Source organism: Patagioenas fasciata, chromosome 11 (assembly GCF_037038585.1).
Source record: "Patagioenas fasciata isolate bPatFas1 chromosome 11, bPatFas1.hap1, whole genome shotgun sequence".
Lineage (NCBI taxonomy): Eukaryota > Metazoa > Chordata > Aves > Columbiformes > Columbidae > Patagioenas > Patagioenas fasciata.
The window spans coordinates 4,556,415-4,583,753 of NC_092530.1; the positions used below are offsets into that span (position 1 = coordinate 4,556,415).

General features: G+C 50.9%; 2 protein-coding genes across 2 annotated transcripts; one reads left to right on the top strand and one right to left on the bottom strand.

Annotated features, from left to right (window-relative positions):
- The first annotated feature begins 3,350 nt into the window (after positions 1-3,350).
- On the top strand, positions 3,351-4,307 carry LOC136106574 (olfactory receptor 14A16-like). The gene has a single exon (XM_065846960.1). The coding sequence runs from the start codon at positions 3,351-3,353 to the stop codon at positions 4,305-4,307; it is 957 nt and encodes a 318-aa protein (XP_065703032.1).
- An 11,482-nt stretch (positions 4,308-15,789) lies between these two features.
- On the bottom strand, positions 15,790-16,722 carry LOC136106529 (olfactory receptor 14A16-like). Its single transcript, XM_065846881.1, has one exon. The coding sequence runs from the start codon at positions 16,720-16,722 to the stop codon at positions 15,790-15,792; it is 933 nt and encodes a 310-aa protein (XP_065702953.1).
- Between the last annotated feature and the right edge of the window lie 10,617 nt (positions 16,723-27,339).

Consider the following 27,339-nt stretch of genomic DNA (forward strand, 5'->3'; position numbering starts at 1 on the left):
AGTGGTGAACATGGAGGACAAGAGACACCGAGAATATAACTTCTTTCCCTGATAAAATTAATCAGTGGCCACACAGTGTATTTCTTTCTGCTTTAAGTGTTCCTGAAGCAGTAACGGCTTATTATGGGCCCTTGAATTGCCTTAGATGTCTAGACTGAGTTTTGATCTGGGCTGTTGCTGTGCTTGGAGGCTGCTGTCCTTGCAGAGCAGATGAACTCACTTCTGCCACCCTGCCTGGCAGTTCATTCCATCCGTGCCACAGCTCTGTCTGCAGCACTGACAGCTCGAGCTCCCCAGTCAGGTCCCTGGCTGAGGCCGTTGCCTCACATCTGGGTTGAACCACCCCAGCTGTGGCACCAGCCCAGCTCTGACCTGCCACAAGAAACCTGGTATCAAGTGTTCAACAGCCCATGTGTGCAAAGGCTTTGCCTCAGAGCACAGACATGACATGGCCAAAGACTGATGAATGTCCCTTTGCACCTAAGAGTACAAAAGCAGAACAAAATGCCTAAGTTCATTCAACTGAAGATATTTCTCCCCCAGTTTGTAGAAATTAGATCATTTGCTGTAACATTCCTGGTGTCCTGCCTAATGATGGGACAAGAAAATATGATTCTCATACTGATTTATTTTTTAATACAGTGAACAGAATGCTGGCAAGAAGTGTCTGTTTAGAGGAGAGAGAATCAACATCACTGATTACTTGAGGCTTCTTGAAAGCATGTGCCCTTGGAGCCCCAGGGACATGTGGAGGGAGCCCAGAGGGGACAGAGAAAGGGACATGATGGGCTGCTCCTATGATGCTGAGCTGGGCTGGGCTCCTGGGACAGAGGGAGCTCCTGGCAAGCAGCAGCACTGCAGAGAGACAGCTCTGCCCAGGAGCAGCTCCTCTGCACAGCGCAGCAGGGCTGAGGGCTCTGCCTGCAGCACTGAGGGCACAGGAGCCAGGCACAGAGAGGGGAAAGGCAATGTAGGTGGTTCGTTGCTGAGGGCTCATTGAAAGACAAATCTTCACAGTTCTAACATGGTAAGTCTCTGGCTGTAGGACAATGCAGCTGCATTTCCTGGAGGGAGACCCTAAAGATGATCCATCCCACAATTTACAGGATCTGTCAGGTCTCTCTCACAGTATCTCTGTTGTAGAGAAGAACACACTCCAGAGCAGGGCTTCCCTGTGGCACCATCAAGGGGAAAGTGCATCATGGCACCTTCTGCTGAGGGTGACTGCAGGGGGAGCACCAAGGGGTGCCCAGGGCTGTCCTGCAGAGCAGGGTCCCTGCAGCCCAGGGCTGTGCCAGGGCAGGGACTCTGCCGCCTGGCAGGGTGAGCGCTCAGCCTGCCCAGGAATATCCCAGCAACACTGAGAGGAGAAGCTGTCGCATGAAGGAGCAAACTCTATAGGGCAGGAAATGTGTTTCTGGTGTGGAGAGGGTGCTGTGTGGGTCAGGGCTGCTCACAGCTCCAAATCACCTCCAGCATTTTTCCAAGGGGATGCCTCAAGGACAAGATCAGTGCAAGGATTACCAGACAGATAAGGAGCTTTCCTGAGCCTGTCTTTTCCTCTCCCAAGGAGTGGGGGGTGCAGGAAAGGATAAAATGAAAATGAGCTCTCATGCTTAAACAAGTCACTGAGACTCCTGAGCTGCAATTTTGAGTGATCAGTACAGCTGCTCATAACATCCCTTCACCACCCCTCTGCCTGTGCACAGCGCCTGCATCACCTTTGCTGGACCCCTCAGCCTTAGTCTGACCTGTCCTGTTTTCCAGCCTGCAAACAGGAAGATGCCCCCAGGCAGTGCCCTGTGAACAGGCAGGATCTGTAGGGCCAGGGGGAGGGCACAGAGGGTGGGATGGGGTCTGTGAGCACTGACAGGGAAGAGACATGGACAGGGAAACACCTCCCAGGGGCCGAAACTCCAGGCAGCAGGGAAATGATCAGAAAAGAAAGGAAACTAAACCTGGAATTGTTATGGGAGGGAGAATAGAGAAAACGACCTGTGACCCCCTGCAGTGCAGATCCCTCCTGTGAGCAGCCCCCTCCCTTCTGTCGCACCCAGCAAAGCCGCTGCCCTCAGGGCCGGGGGCTCCAAGGCATGAATCAGCTCCTGTGCAGCCAGAGCTCCAGTTCCTCTGCAGAGCACAGGGGCTGAGAGCAGCTGCCCGGCAATGTTGGTGTCTGGGAGGTGGCTGCACAGCTGGGGAAGGGTGACGCTGTCTGAGTGCCCGGCTGCCTCTGCCCTGGCCTCTCTCACACCCACCCTCACCACATTGTCCTTCTTGCTCCCCTGCTCTGGATCACTGCTGTTGGGATCTTGTTCTTGCTGTCAGACTCTCTGGGGATGGCAGTTTCAGCTGCAGAGTCACAGCCTGATCTTGTGGGTCCTTTTCTGCAGGTGTGTCCATGGGAACACGTGTCCCAGCTTTGCTCTGACCTGTGGGGTGTGGGCAATGCAGTCTGTGGGGCTGGGGAATGAGCTGAGTCTCCCTGAATCAAATGCTATCATTAGGACTCTTGATTGTCTCGTTAAGGTTTCCTTCCAAGCTGTGAGCATCCATCCAGGATGCCAACCTGTCCTACAGCATCTGTGTGTTATCTGAATCCCAATGTAGAAGCACAGAAATGAAGCAACAGACAAAATGCTGTTTGGTTTGTGAAACAAAATCGTGCATGTCCTGGGCTAAATGTGGGGTGCTGAGACCTTAGGAAAGGGTGAGACATGTCATGGTGTGAGATGGATCCCTCTGCTCTAAGCAGTGCCTGTTGGCTTTTTAGGGTAACATGGGAGTGTGATCAGGCTCCATCTCAGAAAGGTGCCAGCCCAGGGCAGCTGGAGACAGACAGATGGACAGACCAGCTGCCCTCACTCTGCACTGACCCACAGGCATCCTCTGGTCTCGCAGGACTCGCTCTGTTCTCCCTGAGTGCACCAGAAATGCTGAGGGTTTCTGACACCCAAGAACACTCCCCATGGTTGGAGGTGAGAAGGAGCTGTAGAAACACCAAATCTCTCAAACTCAGTTTCTCAGACCTGGGGGCACAGATGCTGACAGTCCCTTCTGCACCAGGAGCGGTTCCAGCTGACACAGCTGAACCCCAGGACTGGCCCCTGCCCACCCAATCACACAGGGTCAGGCTGACTCCTCAAGAGCCCCTGGGCAGAGACCCTGCTCTTCATTGCACACTCATCAAGCACCAACGAGGGCTCCAGCCAGGACGTTCTCCTGAAAAATAAAAGTGTCTCTTTCTGGGAGGGTGTTTTGGAAGTGGCTTTGGTTTTTCCCAGAGAAGTCTCATCTAAACCATCACTGTCTTTTCCTCCTATGGCAGGTCACATACCCACAGGCAGCAAATGTCCAACAGCAGCTCCTTCACCCAGTTCCTCCTCCTGCCGTTCACAGACACACGGGAGCTGCAGCTCTTGCACTTCTGGCTCTTCCTGGGCATCTACCTGGCTGCCCTGCTGGGCAACGGCCTCATCATCACCACCATAGCCTGGGACCAGCACCTCCACACCCCCATGTACTTCTTCCTGCTCAACCTCTCCCTCCTCGACCTGGGCTCCATCTCCACTACTGTACCCAAGTCCATGGCCAGTTCCCTCTGGGACACCAGGGCCATTTCCTACACAGGATGTGCTGCCCAACTCTTTTTTCTCTTGTTCTGTGCTGCAGCAGAATTTTTTCTCCTCACTGTCATGTCCTACGACCGCTACGTTGCCATCTGCAAACCCCTGCACTACGGGACCCTCCTGGGCAGCAGAGCTTGTGTCCACATGGCAGCAGCTGCCTTGGCCACTGGGTTTCTCAATGCTCTGCTGCACACGGCCAGTACATTTTCACTGCCACTGTGCAAGGGCAATGCCGTGGGCCAGTTCTTCTGTGAAATCCCCCAGATCCTCAAGTTCTCCTGCTCAAACTCCTACCTCAGGGAGGCTGGGCTTCTCATGTTTAGTGCTTTTTTTTTTGAGGGATGTTTTGTGTTCATCGTGGTGTCCTATGTGCAGATCTTCAGGGCCGTGCTGAGGATCCCCTCTGAGCAGGGACGGCACAAAGCCTTTTCCACCTGCCTCCCTCACCTGGCCGTGGTCTCCCTGTTTGTCAGCACTGCCATGTTTGCCCACCTGAAACACCCCTCTGTCTCCTCCCCCATTCTGGATCTGCTGTTGTCTATTCTATACTCGCTGATACTTCCAACATTGAACCCCCTCATCTACAGCATGAGGAACAAGGAGCTCACGCATGCCCTGAGTAAACTAATGACGGGATGCATTTCAAAAATAATAAAGTGTTCATCATCTTCTCTTTAATGGATAACAGTTTTAATGGACCTTATTAGAGGTCCAGACCTGTGCGTGTGTGTGGTGGTAGTGGTTATTTTTTAATACATTCTTTTATATTTGTCATCCCCTTTCTAACTCACTGTCTGCTTTTCCTTTTCAATCCACTGGCTGTATAAATATGGAACCATGCTCTCTGTGTGTTTAAATGAAATAAAGGGCTCTGCAGTGATGTTTTTCTCTGATATTCTTCCTTCAAGGCTTTTCTGGAGCTGCAGGGACAGTTACTGTGCGTGGGAGAAGGGTGAAATATGTCCATCATAGCAGCACTGCCAGGGAGCACCAGAGGATGGTCTTCCAGACCTGTTCTGGTTCCACTCCCACACTCTCCTTCTCATCCCTTGTGCTGGTGCAAGGCCTGAGTGCCCTGGCAGCTTGGTCCCCGTCCTGCTGTGTGTCAGTGCTGTGAGCGCAGGCAGGGACAGGCAATGGGCACTGCTGTGACAGAGCTGGCCTTTGTAAAAGTACTTCTATAAAGAACAGTGATCTTCTTAGGGCAGTGTCAGAAGACTTAAGTCTTTCTGAAGTTTCTGTCAAGAACATGCCCACAAAAGTGGGCACAGATGAAACACCAGTGTACAGCTGAACAGTGTGTGTGTGCAGGGCTGGCACACAGCAGTGTCCTCTCACAGCCAGGCCTCCTGCCAGAGACCTGCAGGACCAGCAGAGCAGGGGCTGGGCTGTGCTCCTGTGCACTGGACACCCAGGGCAATCGTCATGGGCTGGCCCCTCCCAACCATCATTTGCAGCACTGGCCTCTCACCTCAGCTCAGAGTACTTTGTCCCTCCATGGAAGTACACTGAATGAACAGGTCTAAGGTCCATGTTTGCATCGTACAGATGATATCTGAGCATGCACACCATGTACGTGAGGCGATATGAACCCAAATCAGTACAAACACCATCAGCTATTCCTTGTGGTTCCATGAAGGTCTGTGAGACAGAGTTTGTTGAGGTCACATCATGTTGGGTTTCCCGTAGGAAATCACCAGAATGCAGCACTGGGATGTGCTTCCTTGAGCCAATGTCCATTCCTGATGATGAGGGACATCAAAGATAAATGTAGAACATGGTGACACACCGTAGAGCTGAGGTTCCTCCCATCCTTTGGGAACAGGAACAGGAGCGCAGAGAGACACTGTGACTCCTGCCTCTGTGTGTAAAAGGGAAAGTGTCTGTTCCTGAATATCTCAATGTGTTTAAAGAATCCATGAGGCCAGCTCAGATGTGGACACCTGACAGAACCCTGATATTTCTGTGTGTGATTCCAGGGACAAACCCCAGTGGCACAGTGAGATTCATCTCAACTGCCTTGAACAGGCTCATTGCAAGTGTCCCTGATTGCTATATCACCTTTGCCATCTTCATCCCATGTTGTTCTACACAGTCCTACACCTGCCCCTCTTTCTCTCTGGGAAATTCTGGATTGTGTTCTCAAAAGTACAAAAATAACCAGAGAGGATCAGAGGTCCCTCAGAAAGGCAGACGTCAAACCCATCTTCAGGAATGGCAGGAAGGAGAACTGGGAGAATGACAGGCTGGTCAGCCTACGTCTGTCGCTGGGAGGGTAACAAGTCACATTCTCCTGCAGCCATCTCCAGGCAGTTGTAGGACAAGGAAGGGATTGCTGAACGCAAATGGGCAGAGGAAAGAAAGGCATGTTGTGTACATGGAGTTTTGCAAGGCCCCAGACATGGTCTCCTGTGGTGGCCTTAGAGCAGCTTGGGGACATCTGGGATGCAGATGTGGATGTTGTGATGGGTGGGAAGTTGGCTGGATGACCAAGCCCAAATATCATCACTGTTACAAAGTCCTGTGTTTAGTCGGTTTCTAGTGGCATCCCTCGGTGATGAGTACTGGGACCAACACTGTTGAATGTCTTTATTCTCCCCCTGCATTGTGTCATGGACCACATTTTCAGCTCCTTTGTCGATAATCCAAAGCTGGGCAGAGGCCTAGAACAATCTCACCTGGTTGATCCTGCCTTGAGCAGGAGAGTGAGACAAGATGATGTTCAGGGCTCTCTTCAAACCTCAGTTATTCTAGGATTCAATGAATCTTTTTACCTTGGAGAGGTGTTTGAAGACAGAAGATGTAGTCCTTTCCAGTTAAAAGAATGAATCCTGCCTGCAATTGCTAACCTAAAATATGTAAAACCTCACAGTTTTGGTCAGTCTGCTCCTCTAACAGAGATAAAAGTGACTTTTAAGACACCTAATCAGAACCTGCAAAGAATTCTGTCCTTGCAGTGCAGACACTCTGGAGCCTGCACAGTTAGTTGAGCCTTGTTTTAACATCTGTCTCAAGACTGTTACATAAAGTGTCCTTTAGCTGAACTTTGCTCCTTATACACTCATTGTAGTACTAAAATTCACATCCCCAGGATGAGAGATTGGGGTCAGCCCGGGATCCTTCCTCAACAAGCATGTGTAGTGGTAAAATGATTATGTAACCCATATGCCAACGTGTAAACACTTGGCTCTTTAGGGCTGCCGAGAGGGTCTGAATGTAGGGATAAGATTTTGGATATAATAGATATTCCTTTTCTATCTATTGTGCTGGTTTTATTCCAGCATCCAGACTTCCACAACTCTGGAATAAACAAAATCTCATCTCTGGGTGTGAGACTGGCTTTGCACTTCGGATACCAAGGTCGCAATTAGAGACCAGGAAAAAGGAAAAAAAATAAAATAAAAGAGGCAGGAGAGGACATAGAAAAGGTGTCAACATTTCAAATTCCCATAAAGAATGCTTCTCCACTCAGATCTCTACTAGGAAATAGATTTGATCAATTTGATAAAACAAGCATGCTTTTATCTAGTAAGGTCCTGGTCCATAATGAGGGTGATGGATGGGTATGGGATTATGAGGTCACTTGTGTCTCAGAAACTCATAACTGAGTTGGAAGACCATGGCTGTGAAGGGGACAGTGAGATTAGTTCTGTTTATGGAGGTGACAGCCCAGCAGCAGGAATAGAGCTGGGAAGGTATCTCTGCCAAAGTACCCACAGGCCCTACCCAGGAAGAGGTCTTGGAGATGGGTTGTCATGTCCATTCCACCTGAGAACTTTATGGGACAGCAGCAGGGACATGGTTGTGTCTACCAGAGAAGCTGAAAGGCCAGCAGCACTCACGGGATTTAGAAGATCATGGTGAGGTTACTTTTCTCCGGTCAGGTGAAAGACCACAAGACGGCTGTTGGACATGAAGAAAAGGTTCTTCACCCAGAGGTGCTGGACACTGACCAGGCGCTCAAGGGAGGAGTCACGACCCCAACCTGACAGTGATCAAGCAGAGACTGGACAAGGTCCTCAGACACACGGTGTGACCTGTGGGGTGTCCTGTGCAGGGACAGGAGTTGGAGTCAATGATCCTCGTGCGCCCCTCCCAACCCAAGAAATTCTATGATTCTATGAAATACAAGGTCAAAAGTCCATGTGTCATTGTGCAGATGAGTTGTAACCATACACATCATGTGGATGTCCATTGTGTGCATGTGGTGAGATGAACCCAAGGGAGCACAAATGCTATTTACTATTCCTTGGGGTGCCATAAAGGCCAGTGGGACAGAGATGGTGTTCAGGGGTCTCTTCCAACCAGTGTTATTGTAGGATTCCATAAATCTTTTCCTTGGAGAGCTGTTTCAAGAGAGATATAAAATGCCCCAGAGTAAACACAGCAGCTCCTCTGAGGAACGTTTCTCCACTCAAACCCTTGATAGGAAATATATTGGATAAAGTTGATGAAAGCAGCTCAGTTCTATCTGCTTACACACTGGAGCACAGGGAGGGTGATGGCTGGGTACGATGCCATGTGGTCACTTGTGTCTCAGGAACTCATAGTCCAGTAGGAAGCCAATGGCTGTGGAAGGGACGGTGAGGTCACTTCTGCCTCTGCAGGGGATAGGTCAACAGCAGGAACATGGCTGGGAAAGGACTGTGAGGTCACACATACCAGACGAGCAATCGGGCCCAATCAGCATGGCTTTGTGAAAGGCAGGTCCTGCTTGACCAGCCTGATCTCCTTCTATGACAAGGTGACCGGCTGAGCAGATGAGGGAAAGTCTGTGGTGGGGAGTGAATCCGCCACACAGGCTGTGGGTGCTGTGTCCTTAGACTGCAGTAAAGCCTTTGACACCGTATCCCACAGCATCTCCTGGAGAAGCTGCAGCTCATGGCCTGGATGGTGTATCTGCGATGGGCAAAGAACTGGTTCAAAGGCATTCTGTTCCCTGGAGCCGTTTATTCCCTTCCTGTTCACATGGGCATCCCATGAATGCATCACTGCTCTCCTCCAGTGTAGACAGGCACAAGGCCTTCTCCACCTGGACCTCAAACCAATGCCACTGGTTTCTCCAGCACCCTCATCCTTGACTGCGGGATGTCCAGAACAGCCCTCCTGAGAGAGTTTGACAAAGCCTTTTTTCTGCACCATCCCTACATCCCAGCTCAATCCCCTCATCCACAGCTTAAGGACCAGAAAATTTGGGTGTAAGTGGAGCATTGAGAGAAATGGTCAGGAAAGCTTTGAGGTGCACAGGGAGCCCATCAACATGTTGGTCTGCTGCTTTCTTCTGAGCAGGCCCAGAGGACCTGGACAGCATTTGCTGTGTCCCAGAAATTAGCCTGGAAGGTTGGGATATGGAGAAAAGTTTTGGTCTGGGAAGGGACAGACAGGTGCTGGTGGAACTGGCTGGTGTGACCGTGAGACATCTCTCCAACACCTCAGAAAAGTCCTGGCTCTCAGGGAGGTTGCATGGTCCTCTGAGAAAGAAAATATCAAAAATGACTTACCATAGAATCATGGAATAATTGTGGTTGGAAGAGAGCCTTAAGATCATCGAGTCCAACTATAACCTAAATCTGGTGCTAAACCAGCTCCCTAAGAGCCTCATCTCTATGTCTTTCAAACACCTTCAGTGATGGTGACTCCACAACCTTGCTGGGCAGTCTGTTCCATTGGTTCAAAACCCTTTCCCCAAAGAATTTTTTCCTCATATCCAGTCTAAACCTCCCCATGTGCAACTTGAGGCCATTTCCTCTTGTCCTATCACTTGCTACTTGGGAGAAGAGAACAACACCCACCATGATGAAACCTCCTTTCAGGCAGTTGTGGACAGCTACAAGGTCTCCCCTCAGCCTCCTTTTTTCAAGGCTGAACAGCCCCAGTTCCCTCAACCGCTCCTCATAAGACTGGTGCTCCAGACCCTTCACCAGCCTTGTCACCCTCCTCTGAACTCTCTCCAGCACCTCAATGTCTTCCTTGCCATGAGGGGTCTAAAACTGACCCCAGGATTCAAGGTGCAGCCTCACCAGTGCCCAGTACAAAGGGATGATCACTTCTTTAGTCCTGCTAAAGCTCAGATTGGATCAAGGCTTGCACACCTTGGTGTGACCCAGTTGGTGACAGGTTGGACTGCAGACTCCTGAGGTCCCTTCAACCTCAGTTCTCTTATGATCCCATGGTGATGTTGGGCTCTGTTTCTAACTGGAGCAGAGCAGACGATGATGGGGCAGGATCCACCTGTGCTGTAGGTGACCATCAACCCAACATCTCAGCCAGTGAACCAGCCAACACCTCAGTGTGACTCACTCTGGGCAAAGTATCCTGGGCAGGGAAGGTTTAGAGGGCATGGGGTGCTATGCAAGACACAAAACGATCTTGGCTTAATTCTTTTAGGCCCATCAGATGTCAGTTACTCTCAAGGAAAATTAAAATAAGAAGAATGGAAGACAAAGATCCAAAGCAAAGAAAGGTGTCAACATAGTTTATTTTTCTTTGAGGGGGCTTCTTTTGTCTGAAAAGGAAAGAGTTTTCCAGAACTGGGCATGGATTTAGGACACAAATGTCTTCATCTCCAGGGACACGAACACCTGGTACCAGTGTAGGTGCCCTGGGAACCCCTGCCCAGGCTCCACCTGCATTGAAAGGTGCTCTGGTCTCCCCAGGTCCTGTGTGATAGATGGAGATCCCAGGCCAGCACCTCAGGTACACTGGGGCACCTAAAATGACACTGGCTATTTATGGTGAGACAGCTGATGACTGATGTTTGTCTGGAAGTGTACTAAGGGTAGGGGAAGAAATATCGGTCTTCCCCTGTACTTCTATTACCAACACTCTATTATTTCATCTCCCTCGTCATTCAGGAGTTCCCCCCTCTCCTGATTCAATGTCTCTGTCAAAGGACAACTTTCCGGCAGACTGTCTGGAGATTTGCCCTTCCCAGTGCTCTCAGGTTTCTCCTCCACTTGCTCTTTGGTCATTCAGTGGCCTCTCAACTGTCTGGTTCCTGCTTTGAGCTTCAGGGAGTTATAAACTTAACTCAGTGGTCTAATTAACATGATAGTCAAATCATTAATTGTATTTATATCTATCCTTTCCTATATTTCTGCCTGAAACATTTCTTGTGTTGATGACCCTTGTGGATGGTGGACCTCATCAGATCCAGCTTACACACACAGCTGAGGAAAGTGTTTTACTGTTTATTGAACTGTGCAGTGTTTGCACAGGAGAGCAGGTGGAGCTGGTGCACAGGAGCTGCAGCATCTCCTGCAGAGCTCAGTGGAGAAGTCTGATGTGAGGAAAAGTGATGCAAGTCTCTGGTGGCCAATGAGGGAACTGGTAGATTGGGGGTGGGGGTGAAGAGCGAGGTTGTCCATACAGTGTCCAGCCCCAAGGGACTGTTCTCCTGCCTGTCCAGATGTCTTCAGGAGACCCTCGGGATCAATGTCCAGTGTAGAATGTTGCTGTCACTTCTTCTATACAATGAAAAATGACAGAAAACACCCTTGAAAGAAAAAACCCTCCTTTAAGAAATTATTGAAATCTTCATCACTAAGTGTTCCATTGAAACCTCTCCAGTTAGTTCTACAAGTCTTGAAGATTTGAATGAAATTACCAAAAGAAACATCACTCGTTAGGGCTTTCTGAGTTTTAATGAGCCCCATGGCATATTTAGTGCTGAGTCCATGTGAACCTCAGATACCAAGCACAGACTGAAGAATCTGCTCAAGAAGTCCAAGTCAGAGAAAACTCCAAAGTACCTTGAAGCATTAATGGGTCCCACTGAGGGCTGTTACTGACAAAGCCTCCCCAGGGACTCGTTAGAGCAGATAATTGGAGGCTGTGATTGCATCAGGCAAAGGCAAAGTGCATCAGCTCTGATGCTGAGAAAATCCTTGGTTTGTTTGATGAAGGACAATAGCCAAGCCTTGAGCCCCTGCCCTTAGGAAGGGAGATCCTGTCCCTCACGTGTGGCTCAGGGCTCTTCTTGGGGTGTGGGGAGTGTGATGCCCAGTGAAGGACAATGGTGTGACACTCCCAGGGGGTGCAAGGAGGCAATGGGTGCCATGGACATGACAACAATGTGTCTCCTCTTAGACCTCGGTGGCAGGAACATCAGCCATAGCCAAGGGGACAAAGACCTTGGCTCTTACAGGGACATCCAGCCTTGCCAGTGCCCTTGGCCATCTCCACCACGGTCCAGCCTACACTGTCCCAGGCCTGTGGCTGTTTCCCCACAGGCTGCAGACACCCCATGTGCTTCCCCACCTTGTTCTCACCCCAGTGTGTCCCAACCTGTGCTGCTCTCTCTCCATCCTCACCAGCTGCTCCTGGAAACACAAAGCCATGGCTGATCCAGAGTCCTTCTGAATGACCACAGCACTGTGCTCAGAATGACATTTCTCTATCCTGAGCTCCACTCTGGACCTCCAGAGCTGCAGTTTCTGATGGTTTTCCTTTCTCATGCTGTTCCCTCTACCAAAAAAGTAAAATAAAATAAAATAAAATAAAATAAAATAAAATAAAATAAAATAAAATAAAATAAAATAAAATAAAATAAAATAAAATAAAATAAAATAAAATAAAATGTGTCATCTTGGAAAGTGATTTTCAAGATTTCTGGAGCTACCACTGCCCTTTCTTGTCATGGTTTTGCCAGAGCCACCAACCAAGACCATGAGAGCTGCTCACATCCTGCTCCCAATCCCCAAGTGGGATAAGGGAGAGAACTGAAAGGGAAGGGGAAACTTGTGGGTTTAGAAAAAATATAATAAGACAATGAAGATAATACATTGCTACTACTAATATGCTTATACTAAAATACACATAAAGTAAAATATATTACACTCAGTGCAATCCCCCACGTAACTCCAGTTGTGCTGAAAAGACAGCCCAAAAGAAGAGAGCACTCTGGCCCTGAACAGCTGATCCCAGCAAGAGAAAGTTAGAGTGCAAAAGGCAGAGAGACCCAAGGGCCAACTGAAAAACAGCAAAACATCATAAAACTGAACTAACACTGAACTCCCAATAGAATGGAACTTCCAAACAGAGCCAACCAAAGCAGCCAGCAAACCAAAACTAACTGGCTGGAAAAGGCATCTCCAGCTTTATAGTGAGCATGACACCAATGGTAAAGAATAGCTCATTGATTGACCTGGATGTCAGTCAAGGTGATGTCCTGTCTGTGCCCCCTCCTGCCAATTTGCACCTGCAGCTGGACTCCAGAGAAGTCCTTGGTTTCCCTGACAATAGTCCAGGTAAATTAAATAGAAATAGATACATTAAATTAAAAAAATATACTCAGTGCTATCCCCGTGTAACTTCGGTCACACAGAACAGCCAGTCCTGCAGAAGGGAGCACCTTGGTCCTGAGCAGCCCATCCCAGCAAGAGAGAGCAGAAGGGCAACAGGCAGAAAGGCCCAAAGGCCAACTGCAGAATGGTAGAACCACAAAAGGCCGAACTGACATCGAACTCCTGACAGAATGAAACTTGTGAATGGAACAAACAAACCAGCTGGAAAACCCAGAGTAACGGATGTAACAAGACCTAAAAGCCGGCTCCAGCTTTAGACTGAGCATGACGCTAATCATAGAGAATATTTCATTGATCAGCCTGCATGTCAATCCAGACTGTCCTGTCTGTGTCCCCTCCTGCCAATCTGCATCTGCAGCTGGATGGCCAAAGAAGTCCTTGGTTTCCCTGACAACAGCCAAGTTCTCAGTGAGTTCTGACATTCCTTTCATAGCAAATGGCAAACACTGTGAAGCTGCTAAAAGAAAAAAATGAACTCTATCCCAGGGAAGAAACAGCGCTATCTCACTATTCTCATAGTAAATCTAAACAAAAGACTGTACTGGATGTGAAGGAAAATATATGAAGAATATTAACTCAATTTCAGTAAAAACAGCACATTTCCTCAGCCTCCCCTTCACCAGTCTAAAGAAGTTTGGGTCTCTCAACATCTCCACATGTGACCCAGACTTTCTCTGACCACATGGCAGCTCCTCCCCGTTCCTCCAGAATGGGGAACCTCACACTGGGACACACCGCTCCAGATGTGACCACACCAGTGCTGAGTCAAGATGGGCAATCACTGCCCTTGTCTGTGTGGCCACGCTCCTCCCAGTGCAGCCCAATGTGCTCATGGGCATATTCCTGTTTAGCACCACTGAGAACTGGCTGAACATCCAGGCTCAGAGGGTTGTGAGCAGTGGCACAAAGCCCAGCAGGAGGTACCATGAGGACTGAAGGACACCATATCCCTACCCAACATCTCCTCCCCTCTTGGGTCCCCTCGAACCATCGCAGTGATAATGGGAAGAGCACTGACTGTATGGGGTGGAGGAGATGGCGTCTGGAATGAGGGTCCTGGGGCAGTTTCTCCAGGTTGTTCATGCAGAAACAAGTCAGGTTGGATATTTGGAGAGAGGAACTCTTACTAAGGGCCTCCAATGGCCATGGGGATGGTCTACGGTTTCCTGAATAGCTCCTTTTCTGGTGGAGATCACAGAGGCTGCCAGCCCTTTAGAGGACCCAGGACAGGCCTTGTCCTTCCTCTGGTCACAGCTGGACCCCAGTTCTCCAGCTCAGACCCAGCTCAGGAGCCTTGTCTAGGCGTGACTTTTGGGGTAATGTTGACAAGAGGGGTGCATAAGTTTGTCTTCAGGACATGTGATGAGCACCAGGACCGAAGTACCAGAGCAAAATGATGTGGCTTCTGGGTGAATACTTTCTTCAGTGCAAGACCTGACACAGGGTCCCAGACTTGCTTTCCATGCCACCCTTCATGAGGGATGATGCACTAAGAGATGGCAAGTGGGGGACACCAATCCTTCTCCAGCTACTTCCCAGGCCTGGTGAAGCACCAGGACAGCAAGGACTTCTGGCCCTGCACCCTAAACTCTGGGTATAATCATGGGGCAGCTGAACACCAGCATTTTTCTCTCCAAGGTCATTTCCAGCCCAGGTCAGCTCCTGTCTGACCTCCCCCATTCCTCCTCTGATCTGCTCTGGTGCTCCTGGCCCCTTCCCTGTGCTCCCCACAGGGTCTCAAACTGGCACTGATGCTCTGCAGAACAGGTTGGCTGCAGAACCATGGGGTGACTGCAGACTGGTTGTGCTGCTCAGTGAGGGACACAGATGCAGCTGGATGGGCTGCACTGTCACTGAGCTCTTTCCTGGGGGTCTAAAGCTCTCAAACGGGTTCAGAGCATTTCGTGGGACTCATTGGATTTTCCACTCATTTTGGTTCATCTACCTCACATACATGATGTGCATGCTCACATCTCACCTGTACAATGCAAACATGGATTGCTGACCAACTCATTCAGTGTCTCTCCATGGAGGGAAGAACAACCTCTGCGAGCTGGGGTGAGACGTCAGGGCTGGGAATGGTGTTTGTGAGGGTCTACTCCATGACGATGCCCTCGGACAGATTTTGAGGGGTGTCCAGTGCGCAGGGGCACAGCCCAGTCCCTGCATTGCTGGTCCTGCAGGTCTCTGGCAGGAGGCCGGGCTGTGAGAGGACACTGCTGTGTGCAAGCCCTGCACACACACACTGTTCAGCTGTGCCCTGGGGTTTGCACCTGTGGCCACATTCATGGGCATATTCTTTAGGGAATCTTTGGAAGAAGACCTAAAGCTTCACACCCTGCCCTGAGAAGATCACCCTTCTATCTGGAAAGTCTGTTCTGGGGCCAGTTCTATCCCTGCCTGCGCTCACAGCACTGACACACAGCAGGACGGGGACCAAGCTGCCAGAGCACTCAGGCCTTGCACAAACACAAGGGATGAGAAGGAGAGTGTGGCAGTGGAACCAGAACAGCTCTGGAAGAACAAGCTCTGGTGCTCCCTGGCAGGGCTGCCAGGCTGGACTCTTTTCCCCTCCACTCATGCACAGGAACTGTCCCTGCAGCACTAAAAAGGCCTTTCAGGAAGGATAAAGTGAAAAACAAGTCACTACAGGACCATTTATTTTGTTTAGAGACAAGGAGAACACGGCTCCTCACACAGCCAGCGGTTGTAAAACAAAAGCAGACAGTGAATTAAAAAGGGGCTGATGACATTAATGCAATAAAAAAACCCAAAAATAAGAACAGAAAATACAGCTGACAGGCTGGACTTGTAATTAGCTACATTTCACTCCTATGTAGAAGCAAATGGGCAATTTATTGCTTCAGGAAACTATAAGATATGAGTTTCCACAAGGCATCCTTGACCTCCTGGTTCCTCATGCTGTAGATGAGAGGGTTCAGTGCTGGAGGCACCACCGAGTACATAACAGACACCACCAGGTCCAGGGATGGGGAGGAGATGGAGGGGGGCTTCAGGTGGGCAAACATGCCAGTGCTGATAAACAGGGAGACCACGGCCAGGTGAGGGAGACACGTGGAAAAGGCTTTGTGCCGTCCCTGCTCAGAGGGGATCTTCAGCACGGCCCTGAAGATCTGCACATAGGACAGCACGATGAACACAAAAGACCCAAATGCTAAACAGACACCAACTACAAGAAGCCCAGTTTCCCTGAGGTAGGAGTGTGAGCAGGAGAGCTTGAGGATCTGGGGGATTTCACAGAAGAACTGGCCGAGGGCATTGCCCTTGCACAGGGGCAGTGAAAATGTATTGGCCGTGTGCAGCAGAGCATTGACAAACCCAGTGGCCCAGGCAGCTGCTGCCATGTGGACACAAGCTCTGCTGCCCAGGAGGGTCCCGTAGCGCAGGGGTTTGCAGATGGCAATGTAGCGGTCGTAGGACATGATGGTGAGAAGAAAATACTCTGCTGCAATACAAAGGAGAAACATAAATACTTGTGCAGCACATCCCATAAAATAAATGGCCCTGGTGTCCCAGAGGGAATTGGCCATGTACTTGGGGAGAATGGAGGAGATGGAGCCTAGGTCGAGGAGGGCGAGGTTGAGCAGGAAGAAGTACATGGGGATGTGGAGGTGCTGGTCCCAGGCTATGGTGGTGATGATGAGGCCGTTGCCCAGGGGGGCAGCCAGGTAGATGCCCAGGAAGAGCCAGAAGTGCAAGAGCTGCAGCTCCCGTGTGTCTGTGAACGGCAGGAGGAGGAACTGGGTGATGGAGCTGCTGTTGGACATTTGCTGCCTGTGGGCATGATGACCTGTGCAAGGAGTAAAAGACAGTGATATTTTAGATGAGACTTCTCTGGGAGAAGCCAAAGCCATTTCCAACAGACCCTCCCACAAAGAGACACTTTTCTTTTTCCAGGAGAATGTCCTGGTTGGAGCCCTCGTCGGTGCTTGATGAGTGTGCAATGAAGAGCAGGGTCTCTGCCCAGGGACTCTTGAGCAGTCAGCCTGACCCTGTGTGATTGGGTGGGGCAGGGGCCAGTGCTGGGGTTCAGCTGTGTCAGCTGGAACCGCTCCTGGTGCAGAAGGGACTGTCAGCATCTGTACCCCCAGGCCTGAGAAACTGAGTTTGAGAGGTTTGGTGTTTCTACAGCTCCTTCTCACCTCCAACCATGGGGAGTGTTCTTGGGTGCCAGAAACCCTCAGCATTTCTGCTACACTCAGGGAGAACAGAGCGAGTCCTGTGAGACCAGAGGATGCCTGTGGGTCAGTGCACAGTGAGGGCAGCTGCTCTGTCCCTCTGTCCTGCTCCAGCTGCCCTGGGCTGGCACCTTTCTGAGATGGAGACTGATCACACTCCCATGTTACCCTGAAAAGCCACCAGGTACTGCTGAGACCAGAGGGACCCATCTCACACCATGACATGTCTCACCCTTTCCTAAGGTCTCAGCTCCCCACATTTAGACCAGGACACACACGACTTCTTTTCACAAAGCAAACAACATTTTCTCTGTTGCTTCATTTCTGTGCTTCTACATGGGGATTCAGATAACACACAAATTCTGTAGGACAGGTTGGCATGTGACTCTGCAGCTGAAACTGCCATCCCCAGAGAGCCTGACAGCAAGAACAAGATCCCAACAGCAGTGACCCAGGGCAGGGGAGCAAGAAGGACAATGCGGTGAGGGTGGGTGTGAGAGAGGCCAGGGCAGAGGCAGCCGGGCACTCAGACAGCGTCACCCTTCCCCAGCTGTGCAGCCACCTCCCAGACACCACCATTGCCGGGCAGCTGCTCTCAGCCCCTGTGCTCTGCAGAGGAACTGGAGCTCTGGCTGCACAGGAGCTGCTTCATGCCTCGGAGCGCCCGGCCCTGAGGGCAGAGGCTTTGCTGGGTGGGAGAGGAGGCCAGGGGGCTGCTCACAGGAGGGATCTGCACTGCAGGGGATCACAGGGACTTTTCTCTGTTCTCCCTCCCATAACAATTCGAGGTTCAGTTTCCTCCCATTTCTGATCATTTCCCTGCTGCCTGGAGATTGTCCCCCTGGGAGGTGTTTCCCTGTCCATGTTTCCCCACTGCCTGGGGGCATCTTCCTGTTTGCAGGCTGGAAAACAGGGTAGGTCAGACTAAGGCTGACGGGTCCAGCAAAGGTGATGCAGGTGCTGTGCACAGGCAGAGGGGTGGTGAAGGGATGTTATGAGCCTTCTGGCAGATGTACTGATCACTCAGAGTTGCAGTTCAGGAGTCTCAGTGACTTGTTTAAGCATGAGAGCTCATTTTCCTTTTATCCTTTTTTGCACCCCCCACCCCTTGAGAGAGGAAACTCAAACGACAGGCTCTGGAAATCTGTGTCGTAATCCTTGTGTGGACCTTCTCTTAAGACATCCTGCTCTGCAGGACAGCCCTGGGCACTCCTGGGTGCTCACCCGGCTTCACAGTTGTTCAACATTGCCTGACAAGAGCCCCCTCCTTACAGATCCCACCAGCTGTGCCTGTGGTAACTTTGGGAGATGCCACCACTACTTATAGCTCCATTGCTCTGCACCCAGAGACTTATCATTGCAAGGGCTGCAAAAGTTCCTCCTCCAGTGAGCTCTCAGTCATCCTCCCAATCCTGACCACCTTTAATCTCTCTCTGCCTTGCTCGTCTCCCTGAGATCCCCAGGCAGAGCCCTCAGCCCTGCTGCGTGTGTAGAGGAGCTGCTCCTGGGCAGAGCTGTCTCTCTGCAGCGCTGCCACTTGCCAGGAGCTCCCTCTGTCCCAGGAGCCCAGCCCAGCTCAGCAGCACAGGAGCAGCCCGAGGTGATTTAATGACCCCTCTGGTGGGTTTGGTGCTGAGTCCACGAAACTCAGACCTTGAGGGCAAGTTGAAGAAGTGAAACTCAAATCAAAACTTCAAACTTTCTTGTAACGTTAATGAATCCTGCTGAGGGACATAACTGAGAAACCATCCCCAGGGGCTACTGGGACAGAAAACTTGAAGCAGAACAAAGGGTAAGCAAGTGAAAGGGGGCTCTGATGCTGAGTAAACCTGAATGTGTTTCATTAACCAAAGGACCAAGCCCTGACCTCCTGCCCTGGGAAGTCAGATCCTGTCCCTCCCACGTTGCCCAGGGCCCTTCCTGGGACAGTGTGATGTGGGGCTGTGCAAGGCCAAGGGCAGGACTATGGTCCCACACCTCCCAGGTTCCTGGCTCGGGACAAGGAGGCCATGAGGCCATTGTGCTGGAAGGACAAGGTGTCTCCTCACAGGCATCAGAGGTGCAGACAACAGCCATAGCCAAGGGGAGTGGAGCTCATGTCTGTTGGGTCTTTCAGCCTCTTTACATCCCTGGATCATCTCCACCACAGCCTGTCCTGTGCTGTGGCATCCCCTGCACCTCTTTCCCTGCAGGCTGCAGACATCCCCCCTGCTGCCCCACCTTGCTCTTGTCTGAGCATCTTCCTTCCTTTGCTGAGATCTCTGCATCCTCCCCAGCTGTTCCTTGAAGCATAAAGCCCTGGGCTGATGCAGACTCCCTCTGCTGACCTGCTCCACCACAGCACTGCCCTTCCAGTCACATTCCTTGCTGCTTTTGTCCAGCCTAGACCTCCCCAGCTGCACTTTGGGCCATTATTCCTTTCTCATGCTCTTTCCCACTATGCAGAAAACCTCCACCACCTCTGAAACCACCCTTCAAGCACTCTCAGGCTACTCCTGCACTGCTGCAGCCTCCCCAGCGCTGCTGGGCCAAAGCAGCCCAGGTCCCTCAGCATCCCACACCATGTGCACAAGGTGCTGAACCTGCCTTGGCAGAGCCCTGCACTCTCCAGTTCCTCCCTGCTTCTCCAAACTGGGAAGCCGCACACTGGCACACCCCCGTGTGTGTGGGGTCACACCAGTGCTGAATCGAATGGGATGAGAACTCCAGGTGTCTGTGTCCCCACGCTCCTCCTCATGCAGCCCCGTGTGCAGCTGCCTTGTTCATGGTGAGCGTGCACCACGGGCTGGTGTGGGGACCTTGGAGTGCCCAGGCCCTTCTCCTCAGGGTCACTGCTCAGCGTGTCAGGTCCTGCTCTGTCCTCATGGATGGGTTTATTCTCCTGCCCTGATAGAGCACTGGTCATTTCATCTTGTCAAAATTCAGAGTTTTCTGATGGGTAAATACCAGATGCCTGAAGTTCTGCCTGGGGGCAGACAATGCCAGCTGAAGTTTGAGGAGTCTGAATGACAGGGCAGAACAACATGGGCAGTGTTGTGGTGACTGGACATCAGCTACAGGATCCCTGATCAGGAAGAGGAATTAGATGAGGCCTCCTTCAGACAAATGAAAGAAACCTCATGTTTCCAGGGCAGTGTCCTCATGGCTGACCTAAGATATCCCAATATCTGCAAGGTACCAGCCATCCAGGAGGGGCTGGAGCTCATTGACAACATCTTCCTGACACGGGTGACTGAGGAGTCAGTGAGATGAGGTGCCCTGTGGGACTTCACACGTACAAACCAGAAAGAGTTGGTCAGGATGGAACAGTCAGGGATGGGAAAGTGGAGCTGAGGCTCCTGGGAGATGATAACAAGGCCAAGAGCAGGATTTCAGGAGAGCAAGCTTTGGCCTGCTGAGGGACCTGCTTGGCTCCTATGGGATATGACCTTGGTGTCTGCAGTGCTTTTCTCTCACATTTCCTCCCTCCTCTCTCCCACCTGCTGTTGTGCAGCGTTTTTTACCCTTTCTCAAATACAATATCCCAGATGTGCTGCCAGCATCACTGAGTGGCTCAGATTTGGCAAGGAGTGGGTCCATCTTGGAGCAGCTGAAATTGGTTCTGTCTGACATCGGTGAACGTCCTGTTGTCTTCTCAGAGCGGTGACAACTGTAGCACAGCCACACTCATGCCCAGTTCCAAGACTTTGCCTTGTAAACCCAGTATAAGGTGACAATGTTTTGGGTGTTACAAACTACTTGATCATGGAGAAGAAATCGAAATGATCTTCTGCCGGCAACTCAAGGAGGATGTCTCCAGTCAATGAGCAGGTTCGTATAAGGAACTGTAATTGCCCTGACATTCACTGGCCAGGCAAAGCTGCAGGTTCCAACGGTCCAGAAGATCTTGCGCCAACTGCTTAACATGTCTGCCTGATTGGCCAACAAGGGTGATGCTCACCTGGATCTGGAACTGGGAAACAAGGAAGAGGTGGTGAGGGATGTGAACATCAGTGTCCACCTTGGCTGTCGTGACCAGGAAACACTGGGGTCCCAGGCAGCAGAGGGCAGGGAGGAAGGCCAGCAGCAGAGCACAGGCTGGTGGGCTCCAGAGAAGAAGACTTTGACATACTGGGGAATGGTGGGCGATGTGGTGACATGGAAGTAGGTCTCAAGGGTGAAGGAGCTCAGGAAATCTGAGAAGCCTTACAGGACAGGTTGCTCCAAGCACAAGAATGATCTCTCCAAGTACTCATGAAAAGAAGCATTTATCTCATGAGGTTGCTCATTTGAACTGATGGAGCTTCAGGGCAGAAAGGCAGCACACAGGAGGTGGAAGCAGGGGAAGCTGCAAAGGAGGAATTTAGAAACCTTGGCCATGGATGTGGGGATGATGCCAAAGCTGCCCTGGACTTGATACCTAAAGGGGAGGCTGCGGGCAGGAAGATGACCTGATATAGCTTCATTTGCAGTTAAATAGAGAGGTCGATTGTGGGCCTGCTGCTGCACTTCTTAAGAGTAGAATCAGACAGGACTGCGGTTCTTCATGGCTTCTTTGCCTCCATCTTCACCAGCAAGGTCTCCTGGGACTTTGTTCCTGAAGGCAGGAGTCTGGAGAACACCCAGCAGTGGATGGGGCTCAAGTCAGGGGTGACCTGAGCAAACTCAGACACCATTACAGAACAGGAGATGGGTCATTTGACCAGCTCCCTGAACACAAGTATTGCTGTGCTGTGGCACGTGAGATTCCCAGGAACACCCACCTCTTGGTCCAGAGTTGTGTGATTCCTCTTGAGTGTCCTGGACTGAAAGCTCTCTAATCATGCACACCAGACTTGAAGCCTTTAGGAAAATGTTGCACAGTGGCTTGGCTTGTAAGAGCATTTTCGATGTTCATGAGCCCTCTGCTGCCATGATCCTGAACTGCAGCTACTCAAAGAATGAACAAACCTCTGATGAAGTGAAAGGCAGAAGCAAACCCCAAGTTTCTGAGGGTGTTTGGGACCCCATGAAGGGTCATCACTGACACAGCTGTGAAGGAAACAACCAGTGCAGGTCCCTGTCCCTGGAGGCTGGTGAAGGAAAGACGTGGAGACACTGGTTACAGGTGGTGAGGGCCATGTGGAGGTGGCTCTGATGCCATGTCAGCCCTTGATGCTTGTTCATTTCCAGAATGGCTGAGCCCTGACCCCTGGGACCTGGTAGATTTTTCTCAAATGTTTTTCAAGTCTTTTCCTATGGACAGTGTGAGTGTTTTGTGTTTTGGGGTGGGTTTTCTGTGCTGTTGTTTTAACTGCAAGGCTCTGGTTTTCTGTGGAGTTGGAAATGCCTGTGAGTTCCTCACAACTCACCCAGCTTCTTTCATACATCTGGCAATGGTCACCAGTCACCTCAATTTCTCAGTCCCACACTTGCTTGAATCCTCTATTTGGATCTATACCCCATCGCTCCAGGAGGTTCATGGATCCACCAGGCTCATGGATGATTCCTGAGGACCATCCAAGTGTGGGCAGTGTGAGAGAGGAGCAGAGCAGGGCCAGCTCATGGACCATGACTGAGCACAAACACCCCAGCAGCAGCCATTCCCCATCTCCCAGGCACAGCCATGCCCACAGCATGCAAATGACACTGCCATACATGAGTAGCCCAAGAGAGGCCTTTCTTCCTTCCATATTCCCAGGAAAATCTTCCTCCTGTTCCTCCTCCACCTGCAGACATCAACTGCTTTCCATTTCTGGGCTCAGACATGGTTGGAAGGGTTCACTGAAGCCATCAGCCATCTCATTGCTTCTCCCTGACATGCCCTGACCCTCTCCCATACCTACACATGGCCAATCACGGCTGCTCAGGGCCTCCCGCTCTTCAGAAGAGGCCTTGAGCTTCTTGGTTCTTCATGGTGATAATAATAAACTTCTTTGCTCTCTCCAGAGTTCATGGTGAGCTTTCTTGTCCATAACAGCCCCTTATGGCCATGTCTTACTGAATCGTTGTGTTTTTATGATCATTTGTGCAGAAAGGGCAGTCACAGGACAGCACCCATTATGTCAAAACTGATGCCGAGTGAAATGCCGTAAAGACCTGGTGAGTTACCCCTGTGTCTAGATAAGTTATGCAAACATGTGAAGGACTTCTCCTGCCTTTTAACCTGATTATCCTCAGAAGGCCACCAGCTTTGCATCTCAGGAACTGGGATGCCAGAGTTCAAGGGCAGGATGGTTTGGGCTCTGTGCTGGGATCTGGAAACTGAAACATGCTCCCATCTCCCAACCCCCTGCCCTCCTCAGTGAGGGTGTGAGACATTCTGCCAGCGAGGGCTGAACTCACAGTCATGACCAGTATCTTATGTCCAAATGCAGCCAATGGTGTCCTGCCAGCTCAGTATTTGGGGTTCCATCCCTGGAGGTATTTAAAAGACCTGGAGATGTGGCGCTTTGGGATATGGTTTAGTGGTAGACTGGGCAGTGTTTGATTTATGGTTGGAGTCCATGTTCTTAAGGGACTTTTCCAGCCTTAATTGTTCTATGATGCTATGATTCTATGATTTGGGTTGAAACCATTTCAATTCCATCACCTCCAGCTTCCCTCAGAGGCTGCTGTTGTGTGGCACAGCTGTCCTGGCTCTCCAGGCAGGTTGGGCACTGGTTTGGTGCCTGCATTGGCAGTTTTCCCCTTCCTGGGATAAAAGGCTGTTGAGGAGAGACAGTTGTAGAGATTTGGGTCACCAGGCTTTGGAGCAATCCTTTCAAAATCTGAGCAGGCTGGGCTTTGGTACAAAGGCACAAAGGACACCAGAAAGTTTATGTGGTGTGCACTGACACACATTGTCACCTGCACTTCCAGTCTCTGCAGTCCCAGGTGTGCAGCAGAGTCTGGAGTTCTGAGCTCCCTTCACCTGCCCTGTGTGACACGTGGAAAATGGAACTAGCCCAGTCAAATGGCTGATTTTGATTCTCTTCACAGCCTGAAGCACCACATGCGTCAGGAGATGAACCAGGATACCCAAAGAGGACTTGCATGCTCTGCACTTACAGTTTAGGTGTTCACTGGAATCTCAGCAGACATTTCGCACTGATATCTGGGTTCAAGGAGTTGGTCAAAAGCCTCTTCTCCATTTCTGTAATGATGGCTTTGCTGCCTGGCAGATGTGCAGACTCTGTACATGGATGCTGACACCTCTTGAACAACCTGCTCTGAATGGGTTAACAACATGGGCTGTTCTTCCTGGAAGGGCATTAGGACAGCAAACAAGAAGACCCTGGGTTGAGGTAAATGAAAAGGTATGCAAAAGTTGTGGTAAAGACTGTTCGGGGGCACTTGTAAAGCATCCTGGCATCTTATGTGAGTTATTCCTGTGGTCAGGGAGAACCTGAGAGCTTTGTCTAAACTGAAAACATGAAGTGGAACAAAGCACAGCTGCATTCAGGCTAAAAGGGACCTCAGCAGTTGTCTTGACCAACCTTCTGCTCACAGCAGGGTCAGACCAGATTACTCAGGGCTTGATCCAAACACATCCTGGCCACTTTCTGGAACAGAGTGAGTGCGCACTCCTGGGACACAGCTTCCAGTGCTTGACTGTCCTCATGACTGGAAAGTTTCTCCCTCTCTATAGCACGTTTCCATCCCAACGATCCAGATTGTTTTTTTACCCATCTACTTACACACTGACACAGACCAGAATATCCCACCTTGGACACAAAAATGTTGTGGGGGATGATGCTGAATGCCTTGCTGACTTCCAGGTAACAGACCACCACTGCTCTGCCCATGTCCACAACCCTGTCCTTTCCTCACGGAAAGCAAAGAGGATGGAGAGTCACAACCTGCCCTGGGTAGACCCCGTCACCTTCTCTTCCAGACACCCAGAAATGGGGTCCCAGTGGACATGTTCTGGGGCACAGCCCTTAGTTCCCCTGCTCACCCATTGGCCATTTTGAAAAGTGCACACACTGTGTGAGAGCTGCCAGTGGTCAGGGAGTCCCCGCAGTGTCCATGAGCTTTCCAAGATGGTGGAGAGTGGCCTCCCTGTAACATCGTCCTGCAGTCTCAGCTCCTGGGATGCTGCCCCTGCTGTCCCATAGACTGGAGAGGGTTGTGTTAGTTCCAGTGACCCCTGACTTGATCCCCATCCTCCGCTGGTTGTTCTCCAGATTCCTGTCTCCAGTCATGGAGTTCTGGGACACATGCGGGTGAAGATGGAGGACAAGAAGGCACAGGGATTCTCACCTCTTTCCCTTATTAAATTCATCAATGGCCACACACTGTCTTTGTTTCTCCTTCAACTGTCCCTGCAGTAGTAACAGCTCATTATGGGCCCTTGAATCGCCTTACAGGTCTGGACTGAGTTCTGATCTGGCCTGTTGCTGTGCTTGGAGGCTGCTGTCCTTGCAGACCAGATGAACTCACTTCTGCCACCCTGCCTGGCAGTTCATTCCATCCGTGTCACAGCTCTGTCTGCAGCACTGACAGCTCGAGCTCCCCAGTCAGGTCCCTGGCTGAGGCCATTGCCTCACATCTGGGCTGAACCACCCCAGCTGTGGCATCAGCCCAGCTCTGACCTGCCACAAGAAACCTGGTACCAAGTGTCCAAGAGCCCATGTGTGCAAAGGCTTTGCCTCAGAGCACAGACATGACATGGTCAAAGACTGATGAATGTCTCTCTAGGCCTACGAGTATAAAACCAGAATAAAATGCCTAAAGTCATTCAACTGAACATATTCCTCCTCTAGCTTTGAGGAATTAGGTACTTTGCTGTGAGATTCCTGGTGTCCTGTCTAATGATGGGACAAGAAAATATGATTCTCACAGTGATTTATTTTTAAAAACTAAATATACAGTGCTGTAAAGAAGTGTCTCTGAAGAGGAGAGAGAATCAACATCACTGATTACTTCAACTTTGAAGTTGTGCCCCTGGAGCCCCAGGGACATGTGGGGGAGCCCAGAGGGGACAGAGAAAGGGACATCATGGGCTGCTCCTGTGCTGCTGAGCTGGGCTGGGCTCCTGGGACACAGGGAGCTCCTGGCAAGCGGCAGCGCTGCAGAGAGACAGCTCTGCCCAGGAGCAGCTCCTCTGCACAGCGCAGCAGGGCTGAGGGCTCTGCCTGGAGATGCTGACGGGAGAGCAGCCAGCCAGAGAGAGATTAAAGGCAATGTGGGGTGGTAGGTTGCTGAGGATTCAATGAGACAAATCTTCACAGTTCTAACATGGTAAGTCTCTGGCTGTAGGACAATGCAGCTGCATTTCCTGGAGAGAGACCCTAAAGATGATACATCCTAAAATTTACAGGATATGTCAGGTCTCTCTCACAGTATCTCTGTTGTAGAGAAGAACACACTCCATAGCAGTGCTTCCCTGCAGCATCATCAATGGGAAAGGGCATCATGGCACCTTCTGCTGAGGGTGACTGCAGGGGGAGCACCCAGGGGTGCCCAGGGCTGTCCTGCAGAGCAGGGTCCCTGCACCCCAGGGCTGTGCTGGGGCAGGGACTCTGCCGCCTGCCAGTGTCAGCGCTCAGCCTGCCCGGGGAGAGACCAACAATACTGAGAGGAGAAGATGTCACATGAAGGAGCAAACGCTATAGGGCAGGAAATGTGTTTCTGCTGTGGAGAGGGTGCTGTGTGGGTCAGCACTGCTCACAGCTCCAGATCACCCCAAGATTTTTCCAAGGGGATGCCTCAAGGACAAGATCAGTGCAAGGATTACCAGACAGAAAAGGAGCTTTCCTGAGCCTCTCTTTTCAGTTTCCTATCCCAAGGGGTGGGGGTGCAGGAAAGGATAAAGTAAAAATGAGCTCTCATGCTTAGACAGGTCACTGAGACTCCTGAACTGCAACTCTGAGTGATCAGCACATCTGCCAGAAGGCTCATAACATCCCTTCACCACCCCTCTGCCTGTGCACAGCACCTGCTTCACCTTTGCTGGACCCGTCAGCCTAGTCTGACCTGTCCTGTTTTCCAACCTGCAAACAGGAAGATGCCCCCAGGCAGTGCCCTGTGAACAGGCAGGATCTGTAGGGCCACGGGGAGGGCACAGAGGCTGGGATGGGGTCTGTGAGCACTGACAGGGAAGAGACATGGACAGGGAAACACCTCCCAGGGGGAGAATGATCAGAAATGAGAGGAAATTAGGCCTGGAATTCTATGGGAGGGAGAACAGAGAAAAGTCCCTGTGATCCCCTGCAGTGCAGATCCCTCCTGTGAGCAGCCCCCTGGCCTCCTGTCCCACCCAGC